The following is an 11,040-nucleotide window of genomic DNA, read 5'->3' on the forward strand; positions in this document are numbered from 1 at the left end:
AAAATTGAGAAAACATTTTTCTTAGTGGATTTAAAGCACTTTCAGAGTGTTTCGTTTGTTATACTGTAGCATACTCCTAAAACGCTTTTAAATGGGATTGACTTTGTTGACAGACAGGAGCTGCAGCGCACACATCTGAAAATATAGTACAGTGTGTGATGTGTGTTATTTTAAACAATTAAAGGGAACAGAATAAGATGGGGAAAAAACTGGAATAATCATGTCAATCTCTGCAGAAGTAGGAAAGCCGCCACTGGTCCTCTAGTAATTAACTTCTCTTACAGGGAAATGAATCGCTCTTCTCTCGGAGGATGTTTTTTGTCTGCAGGCACTGTCTGTTACTGTGACTTTCTGATGATTAGAATAATGAAATTCAGAGAAACTCTAGAAAATCTCAGTAAAATTCTTAGAAATTAAAAACTGAGAACATTAAAATAAAAGAATATGGAGCATTAAACATATTTGATTAAGGGAATAGTTCACCAAAATATAAATTCTCTCATAATCTCCTCAACCTCATGCCATCTCATGTGTATGATTTTCTTTCTTCTGCAAAACAGAAACAGATTTTTAGAAGAATATTTCAGCTCTGTAGGTCCATAAAATGGAAGTGAATGGTGACCAGAACTCGAAGGACTAAAAAGCACATAAAGGCAGCATGAAAGTTATCTATACGACTCCAGTGCTTAAATCAACGTGATCATGTAATTTTTTTTTACTTTAAATCTCCACCTTTGACCAACCCCAGGAGGTGACCGAATGTGAAAGTAATTTCCAGACCAGAATGTGGAAGTGAAAGTTAAAGTGGAGATTTACAGTTAAAAAGAACAAATGTTTTAGAAGTAGTTCTGGTCACCATGCGTTTGCATTGTGAGGACAAACAGAGCTGAAATGTTCTTCTAAACACCTTAATTTGTTTTCTGCAGAAGAAGGAAAGTCATACACATCTGGGATGGCATTAGAGTGAGTAAATGATGAGAGAATTTACCTTTTTGGGTGAACTATTCATTTAAAATTGGTTTCTGAAATTCATTTTGACGTTCACAAATGCTTATTTTATTATTTATCAGTAAAATCAGGAGAAATTGTGTAAAATAATTAAAAAGCATTAAACTTTGAACAATGTGTAACATAATTGCAGAAGAATTAATGATTTGATTTGTTTGATATGTTGCAGATGAGGCCAGTCCCTTGTTTATTAACCTCTTACATTTTTGATACAAAATTATTATATTTTTTTTTTTTTTCCAATTCAATGAAGATTAAGAGTCATATCCCTTATTCACCTTCTAATGGTTATGACAATGAAACAGCACAATTAAAATCCCTCTGCTACAGTTCCAGTATTTATTTTCTGATCAAATAGACAGAAAAACAAACTGCAAGAAATAAACTGGCATGCACAAATTTAGCCAAGCATACACTCAAGAAGGAGATTAACACTAACTGGTTAGCACAGAAATGAAAATGGGGAAAAGATTAGAGGTAGAGACCCTCAGGGGTACCCTCCTGCTTCTTATACAAAACATTCTCTTTTGACTTCTTGAAGTCCTCATTGGTGACCTTCATCCTGCGTTCTCTGAGGGCCATGAGCCCTGCTTCTGTACAGATGGCCTGCAGAGACAGGATGTTATGAACAACTCATTATATTTCACCATGTACTCTATTGACATTAGTACATTCTGAAAATTATATGGACAAACAAACAAACAAACACAAGAGGGCAACAGAGCTTTTCTGCAACACTTTCAAATGAAAACTGGCTCACAATATTCTTATAGCATTTCTTAATCTTTGATAAATGTAAAAATACAATTGTTCATAGTAAGTTCATGTTAGTTCAGAGTGCATTAACTAATGTTAACATATAAAAATGGACCATTTAGCCAACCTTAATGTCGGCTCCAGAAAGGTCGTCTTTAGCCAGAATGAGATCGTCCAAGTTCACATCCTCTGCCACAGTCATTCTGCTGGTGTGGATCTGGAAGATCCTTCTCTTGGTTTTCTCATCAGGTAACGGGAACTCAATCTTACGGTCAATGCGACCTAAGGTGGGGGACAGCAAAGAGGTGAAAAATGGCCTGCAAAAAACGAACCAAAAGCACACACGTCCAACGGCAAAAAGCTCAACGTGGGTGCCCGACCAAATGGATAATTCCCTTTTTAAATATACTTTTTGTAGTTTAAATGCAATTAGCAAAAATGTTTTAGGTCTCTTTACCTGGGTATCAACGGAGCGAGCATTTCGGAGTGAAAATTACTGCATGCGAATGTGGAAAATTCTTTGGCCAAACTGGTTTTTGGCAAGACCCGAACTTATGAAATGACACTGTAGCCTGCCATCAGAATAAAAACTTCCCAAAGCATCTTACCTCATATTCAAAGTACTCTTAAAAGTGACGCGCTACTTATTTTTGCATTAAGAGCATCGTTTTAAAGCACACATCTCTCACTCAAGCAAACGCAGAAACTGACACTTCGTCCCAATTTGCCTAATTTTACTTTGTGATGGAAAGGAGTCTACTTTTTAGTGTGTATTAGGGGAAAAAAAGTGTGCAAGTATCAGGACATACTATCACGTCATAAAATCGCATCTTGAAACCAAACCCTCAGAGCCCCAAAAAGCATTTGTATGCTTAAGCTGAACTTAATGCATGAATTCGTTTGCATTTGAGAACAAAACTTCAAACCAATTTGAATTAATTGTAAAGAAAGAAAACATAAGCACACTTTTCAAGCAGAACATTTAACACAAAAGATGCTCGTTACAATTTAAATGATAAAACAACAGATACAGTGCATTCATAAAATATTCATACCCCTTCATTTGTTTTTCACATTTGTTATGTTGCAGTCTTAAGCTACACCCCATTCACATTGTCAGTGATTTTGTCGATGTATGCGACAAGAGACCATTGATTTTCAATGAGAGCTGGCGACTTCGGCGACACGAGCAACAGGATGTGAGCGCGTCAAGAGTCATGACGAAGTTGAGAAAAGTTCAACTTGATGTAAATGCAGAGCAACAACCAATGAGAAAAGACAGTGAAACTCATGTCATCTGTCTCCTGTGAGATAATCGAGACGAGTGCAGGAAATATGGAGTTGATGTTGGTGTCATCGATTTCACTGTTGTATGTCATGTTTCTGTAACCACTTATGGATATAATAACACAGTGTTGCATGGAAAGTGTCAGAAATTGTCATCATTCTGAGTGAGTTTGACTGATTCATTGAAAGATCAATCTTTGTGTTGATATAATGCATTGAGTATTGCAGTTTATAAAACTTTGCCTTCCAGAATGATCCTTTTTAGTGGCAAGTAAACTGATTTCTTGTCAAACGGGATAATGTACCCGAAATAGTCTACATTGTGAGTGAGTTTAATTCATACATTTATAGATTGTTCTTCTTGTTCATGATAGGATGCATTGAGACAGCTGTAGTTTATATGTTCATTATTAGAGGCAAAACTAATAATTCCTTTTCAAATAATGAGGACATATTTGTTTTACTGGCAATCTAGCTCATCTGTGATCAGATTTTCTGAAGCTATGGCCAGTTGTGCAGCCAACCAATAACATTAGAGCGACAGCAGTAGGAATGCCCACTAGCAACAAGGAATATAGAAACTAGCGACATCTAGTGACAAAATCACTGACAATGTGAATGGGGCTTTATGAAAACCAAAAAAATCAGTCTACACTCCATAATGACAAATCAAAAACCAGATTTTTGATAACTTTTAATAAAGTTATTAAATTTATAAAAAAGAAAAAACTGAAATATCACATTGACATAAGTATTCAGACCCTTAACTCAGTAATTAGTTGAAGCACCTTTGGCTGCAATTACAGCCTCAAGTCTATGTGGGTATGATGCGACAAGCTTTGCACACCTGGATTTGGGGATTTTCTGCGATTCTTCTCTGCAGACCCTCTCAAGCTCTGTCAGGTTGGATGAACCATCGGTGGACAGACATTTTTAGGTCTATGGAATATTTTGCTGCAACCCTGACCAGTCCCCGCTGCTGAAAAACACCCCCACAACATGATGCTACCACCAACCGTTGGGATGGTATTACACAGGTGATGAGTGGTGCCTGGTTTCCTACAGACATGAAGCTTGGAATTGAGCCCAAACAGTTCAATTTTCATTTCATCAGACCAGAGAATCTCATTTCTCCCAGTCTGAGAATCCTTTAGGTGCTTTTTTGCAAAATCCAAGCAGGGTTTCATGTGTCTTGCACTGAGGAGAGGCTTCTATCTGGCCACTCTGCCATAAAACCCAGATCGGTGGAGTGTTGCAGTTATGGTTGTCCTTCTGCAAGGATCTCCCTTCTCCACACATGATTTCTGGAGCTCAACCAGAGTGACCATCTTTTGGTTCTTTGTCATCTCTCTTACAAAGGCCCTTCTCCCCTGATTGCTAAGATTGGCAGTGCGGCGAGCTCTAGGAAGAGTCCTGGTTGTTCCACACTTCTTCCATTTAAGAATTATGGAGGCCACTATGCTCTTGGGAACATTCAATGCAGCCTAATTTCTTTTTTTTTTTTGTGGCCTTCCCCAGATCTGTGCCTCGACATAATCCTGTCTCTGAGCTCTGCAGGCAGTTCCTTTGACCTCATGGCTTGATTTTTGCACTGATATGCATATTCAGCTGTGAGACCTCATATAGACAGGTGTGTGCCTTTCCAAATCATGTCCAATCAATTGAATTTGCCACAGGTGTACTCAAATCACAGTGTAGAAACATCTCAAAGATAATCCAGAGAAATGGGATGCACCCCAGTCAAATTTCAAGGGTCATAGCAAAGGGTCTGAATACCCATATCAATCAGTTATTTCATTTTTTTTCTTCTTAATAAATTTGCAAAGTTATTAAAAATCTGGTTTTTGCTTTGTCATTATGGGGTATGTAGTGTAGATTGATGTGAAACAAATTAATAATTTAAAGGATTTTATCATAAGGCAATAGATTAAGAGTATGAATACTTTATGAATGCACTATATATGGTTTAAAGTTAAGACAAAAATTATTTGGACACTTGATAATGGTTTCATTAAAGATTAAATGTTCAAGTGTTTTTAGATTTTAGTTTGCAATCCTTTTGTTCGCAGAACGTCTTGACAACGTCTGGGCATAAAATCAACATGTTTCTGTGGTGAAAGTTTCCTCCAGGTTTCAGCCACCAAAGCTTTCAGTTCTCCACACTATAACATCGACATTTTCTTCTCCATTGCATTCCATAGGTGCTCTACAGGTTTTAGGGCTCTGGGAGGGCCGTTCTAGGACACAAATTTTATTTTTTGCAAAGTATTCTTTCAATAGAAGGCTGGTATGCTTTGGATCGTTATCCTGTCGAAAGAGCCACTTCCGTGTCTTAAATAATTTCTTAACCGATTTTTGCAAGTTTGCATTCATAATTTGTCTTTACACTGCAGAGTTCATGAGTCCATCAATGAACACAAGCTCACTGACACCACTCTAAGAGAAAAAGCCCAAAGGAAGTACCGCCTTACAGATAAAAGAGCCAATCAATCTTTTTGACTTGCTAGAAAGACTTTGCCTTAATGCAGTGTGGCTGGAATTCTTCTTCCTTGGGAATTATTTGTCTCTATGACAACCTGCATAATGCCATAACACAAATATTTATCCCTACATTAATTCACATTGTTGCAAAATGTTTAAAAACAAAGAAAATTCTAGCACATCAAACAGAAATGTGCGTTTACTACCTTTAAGTGTTGCGGCCGTTTCCATATTTACATGACCAGTCATGGCCAGAGTATTTTTTTTATGTTTATGTTTTTTTTCTTAACATATAAAAATGATACTGACATTCTTTGATTCAGCTTCAGTTCAATCAATAAAATCACTTAAAGGGATAGTTTACCCAAAAATTAGAATTCTCTCAATCTCTACTTTCACAATGTGAAAGTGGAGATTTATAGTAAAAAAAGGACTTACATATTGATCTTTTTTTTCTTTTTTTACCCACACCTATCATATTGCTTCTGAAGTCACAGGATTAAACCACTAGAGTCGTATGGATTTCTTTTATGCTGCCTTAATGTGATCAGACTGATGTTTGGTGCTGAATGCAAGGTTAACTTGGAAAAGGTTAAACAGAGAATGTGTCTGTTATGTATCAAGCATCCTTTGTTTTTGAATTCTGTAGTAATTCTTTAACAGTCTTAATAGCAATGACCTCTGACTGTGCCTCCAAATATTTCACACAGATTCAAGAAAAATTTTTGTTTACATACGCCCTGTAACATACACTTAAATATCATGAATATGGTTGTAGATAGATCTTTCTGTAGATTAGTGTTTTTGCTGCCACAGAGGGAAAAGGAACACTGTAGATGTCCCTTACTTACACCTGGACCTGCAGTAGTTAGTAAGTCTCTTACCGGGTCTAATAAGGGCAGGGTCGAGGGTATCTATTCTGTTGGTAGCCATGATGACCTTCACATCTCCACGAGAGTCAAAGCCATCCAGCTGGTTGAGGAGTTCCAACATGGTTCTCTGAATTTCACGCTCACCACCTGAGTTTGAGTCATATCTGCAAAGAGGCATCCAGGGTGTACCGTGTGACCATTTACACAATATCTTCAATTAAGACCTAAAAAGCTTATGTATTGCAGGCATATGCTGAATTTTTCATAAATTTCACAGATTTGACATCCATAATATTGCACTACCTCTTAGTTCCAATGGCGTCAATCTCATCGATGAAGACAATAGAAGGTGCGTGTTCCTCAGCCACTCTGAAGAGCTCGCGTACAAGTTTAGGGCCGTCACCGAGATACTTTTGAATCAGCTCTGAACCAACAACCCGCAAGAATGTTGCAGATGTCTGATTGGCCACCGCCTTGGCAAGAAGGGTTTTACCTGAGCATCAGAACAATTATGCAATTGATCAATATTTGTGACGTCATCACATTCCCTAAACACAATTGGGTACCACAGCACCATAACACACTTTTTTGGTTATCATATTATTTCAAATATTTCAATTGTCTTCGATGGTCATATTTAATGAAATTATTATTAGATGAATGAAAATCAAACTCACCTGTTCCAGGAGCACCGTAGAGAATGACTCCTTTAGGTGGCTTGATCCCCATTTCCTCATAATATTCTGGATGGGTCAGGGGCAGTTCCACTGACTCCTATGATTCATTTTAACAGCCACAGCATTAGTTTAGCAACAGAGATACATATTAGACTACTTCACAATTTAAAAAATATTAAAAATACTATTAGCTGCTTAATATGAGGACTAGATGGTTTCCGGAGCTGACATTAAAGTATGTTGACACTTTGTTAAATGGTACAACTTCGGTTCAATTTCCATGACTTTTCCAGTTGTTTGTTATTACTGGATAAGGACTTTCAAAATAATTATTTAGCGATTTCACTCCAAAAGAGCAATGTCTAACAGATTCATATTTTAGATCTGAGCATAGTGAATAATAATTACATTTCCATTACTTTCCCATGACTTTCAATGTTTTTTTTTTTAATACCATGACTTTTCAATTTTAAAATGTAACCCTGTCCAAAGTTTATCTGGTCTTCCAATCAAATAAAGTCAGCTTGCCTTAATTTCTTGTATCTGATTGTCCAGTCCACCGATGTCTGCATATGTCTCTTGGGGAGCCTTCTCCACCTTCATTACTGTAACAAGGGGGTCTGTATCATCCATCAGCACCCCGATGACAGCATGGACCTATACGAAACAAATACAAATATTAAAATGGGGCGAGACTTGAAGCTTTTGATTAGAGATTAATATCTGTGTATCAAAAATTCAGCCCGATTTATGGTATAGTCTTGGCCGTGTGGATTTTTTACCTTGTGATTGAGTAAGACGGAACAGCCGGGCTCCAGCAGGTCTTTGTCGACAAATGAGAGAATGCTGACATAGTGCTCTGAGCCCACAGACGTCGAAACTATGGCATGATTGTCATCAATGATCTCCTCTAGAGTCCCCACAGACATGGGGGTACCACGGAGGTCATCAACCTTTGACCTCTCCTCCTAAGAAGATAGAAAACAGAAAAGTCAATGTAAGCAAAGGCATTTTAGAGGGAGTGAGTGAGGATGGAAAATAGATGGATGGATGGAATGAATGGATGGATGGATGGGTGGAACAGCACCTCCTGCTTCTCCTCTAGAGGTTTCATCTGCTCCTGGTTCCTGATGAACTCCTCTTCCATCAGCAGGTAATCTTTGATTCTATCCTGCTTCAGGAGCTTCAACCTGCACTGTGTGTGAGGGGTGACTACACAGAGTGAGAGACATCAGAGAACATTCTTGTTACACACATTTTTTTTTATCACAATGGACATCATGTCTTCAAGACAGCCTGTAATGTTATAAACCAAGGTAATAACATTTGACCATAATCTCAAACAGGAAAGGTTACTTCCTGTACCTAAAGGCAGTTTGCTGGCCGCATCAGGACCCTTGGACTTCCTCTTCTTCTTGCCCACTCTAGTTGGAATGGGTGGCTCATATTTCTTCTTCTTGTCCTGTCAGATGACAGATATCACCATTAAATAAACATTAAATGAGGAGAAAACTCTGGCTATTTTAAAACATTTGTTATTTTGATCACCTTGTCGTCTTTCTTTCCACCTCCTGGTCCGTGTCCTCCGCTTTGGCTCTGGCCCTGTGATGAGAAATAGGAATGATTATTGTCTTAAACATACAGTAGCTTAGCTGTAGGCTGAAGCCGGTTGTAAAAAACAAGAAAACACAAAAGAAACCTTAGTGACAATGGCCTTGCAATTACAAGAAAGGGTTTTCTTGACTCAAGGGGTTTCATACTAACAGTAAACTAGACCTTGTGTGCTGTTCGGTCACAATTATATGAAATCAATTTTGTTTTTTTCATAAAAAGTCACACTTCATCTGAGGGGCTTGAGGATCGGTTAAAATGAGTTTAGGCTGCCCTACAAAAACATCAGCACTTGTGTAGTTTGGGGTCAAATTTGACCAAGTTGACCATAGGAAATGAATGGGCAAGACTATAACACAGAGCATTTGTTTTTCATTTGTGAAATAAAATGAATAATTCAGCCAAAATTTGGGGTGTTAATGATTAATCGTTCAATCATAATCATTAATAATTTGGTCAATTAAGCTTATAGGTAATCGATTCATTAATTCAGGATAAATGTTTGCTGCTATCAAGCCAGCAGACGTTGATTATACTGTCTATAACGTCACCTGCGGGCTGCATGTCATTATCTGGTTCACAGAAGACGATGCACAGATGTGAGATGGAGCAGGCTAAATTTAAACAGTGTTGGAGCGTTTCTCTTTAAATTAACATTAATGTTTTCTGCACACACCGTGACAGTATGTTAAAGTATATAACAACAAGCACTGTTGATCTCCTCGTTTCATCCCAACCTACAATTACGACAGTGATCGCTGGGAAAGCACGAAGTTACATTCAGCTGACATCATCGTCATTTTAGAAACAGCATGTTAAGTAATATTGTTTACGCCGAGTGTCAAGATTTGACCAAAATATCCCACGATCCACAACATGAATTTTAATTAACTCAAATATGCATAAGTGATATTTTGTATACAGGTTATTTTTAACAGTTGCCAAATTCTTTAACAGAAATTATACAATTCACAAATTCATACAAACACAGCCTAAATCTATTAAAATACACTAAAAAAAAAATTATTTAAAGAGGAAAATGCCAATACTTGCATTCCTTAAGTGTATTAATATAAATTATAAAGGCTAAATGCACACATTATTCGGAGTCCTCCGTGTGCGTTTTGCGATATTAATGGTAATGATTTATCCATTAAATTATCGTTAATTTCCAAGATGATCGATTATGAAAATGTCTGAAAATTGACATCCCTAGCAACAATACAAAAAATACACACAAATTACTGGGATAAATTAGTGGATCTCTGCAGCCACCTACTGGCTATTTTTGTAAATACATTTTCAAGCTATGTTTTTTTTTTTTTTTTACACCAGATGGCAGCAATCTGCCCCAATTACATGACACATTCTCACATTAGTGTATTTATCGTATTGAAGTTAGTGTTATTACATTTCTTTCTTAAAAACACACACACACACACACACACACACAAATACAAGTTTATCGTTTTCGATCAAATTTGGCAGCGAACACTAAAGTCTAAAAAACGAACTTTGCACAAGGGTTAAGAAAACTCTCATTATGACCAATGAACATCTTAATACGTCGTGCTTTATAGAGAAATACATAATACAATGCAATTACGGCTTCTTTAATCCTCGCCTAAACAATATAGCAAAAGAGTATAGAATTGCTATCCTAGATTGCGCAACATGTTTATGTTTAGTAGTTACTGTTTAGTAGTTGCCTTGTAACGATTTTAAGATGATTTATTCTTTCGAAAGAAGTCGTGTTTGATGTGATGTGGTTAATTCTGTTATGTACTACATACACAATTCTCACGTCAGTTTACTGTTTTCACATATTTCATCTTATAATCACATCACTAATGCGAAGATAAATAACCCGATTCAACTATAAAAAATGTGTCAGAGAATAAAATGCTGGCTCACTCACCATTTTCACCGCTGGTCTCTCACAATTAACGTCACTACGGAGAGCGTCATGCGACAAAAGAAATGCAATGCGAAACGCGTTTGTTTATTCACGATAGGCTTTAGCCAATCCTTCATAAACTTGGCTAAGGAAACTAATTTATCAACCCTTTTAGTTGTGGGGATTATGTTAGCTTTAGGATATGAGCGTGAATTATCTCTCTGAACTAGGCGAGTAAGATAAATAAAAAAATATTATTTTGTGAGGTATGGGAAATGGGAGGTCCGTGAATGCAAAGTACTCGTTTGTTTGTTTGTTTGTTTGTTTGTTTTAAATAGTGTATGAAAAGGCAGAATAAGGACTTTAACAAAGCCAAGTTACTAAGCTGGTTTTGCCATTCAATGACAAAAATGAATTGGCCATATAAAAGTTTTTCTTTATGATCACACAA

General features: G+C 37.0%; 1 protein-coding gene across 1 annotated transcript; it reads right to left on the reverse strand.

Annotated features, from left to right (window-relative positions):
• Positions 1-1,333: 1,333 nt before the first annotated feature.
• LOC127623727 (26S proteasome regulatory subunit 4) lies at positions 1,334-10,653 on the reverse strand. The gene is made up of 11 exons (XM_052098207.1): positions 10,611-10,653; positions 8,630-8,683; positions 8,447-8,543; positions 8,169-8,293; positions 7,864-8,049; positions 7,610-7,738; positions 7,082-7,178; positions 6,708-6,897; positions 6,417-6,568; positions 1,892-2,046; positions 1,334-1,614 (listed from the first exon to the last, which is right to left on the reverse strand). The coding sequence occupies exons 1-11, from the start codon at positions 10,611-10,613 to the stop codon at positions 1,480-1,482; spliced, it is 1,323 nt and encodes a 440-aa protein (XP_051954167.1). The 5' UTR covers positions 10,614-10,653; the 3' UTR covers positions 1,334-1,479.
• Positions 10,654-11,040: the final 387 nt, after the last annotated feature.

The sequence above is a fragment of the Xyrauchen texanus genome, chromosome 30 (genome assembly GCF_025860055.1).
Source record: "Xyrauchen texanus isolate HMW12.3.18 chromosome 30, RBS_HiC_50CHRs, whole genome shotgun sequence".
Lineage (NCBI taxonomy): Eukaryota > Metazoa > Chordata > Actinopteri > Cypriniformes > Catostomidae > Xyrauchen > Xyrauchen texanus.

Coding starts and splice junctions, on each gene's coding strand:
- LOC127623727 (XM_052098207.1), bottom strand. Junction 7,179..7,609: donor ATCAGATACAAGAAATTAAG/GCAAGCTGACTT, acceptor AATGAATCATAG/GAGTCAGTGGAACTGCCCCT. Junction 1,615..1,891: donor TTTCTGGAGCCGACATTAAG/GTTGGCTAAATG, acceptor CTGTCTCTGCAG/GCCATCTGTACAGAAGCAGG.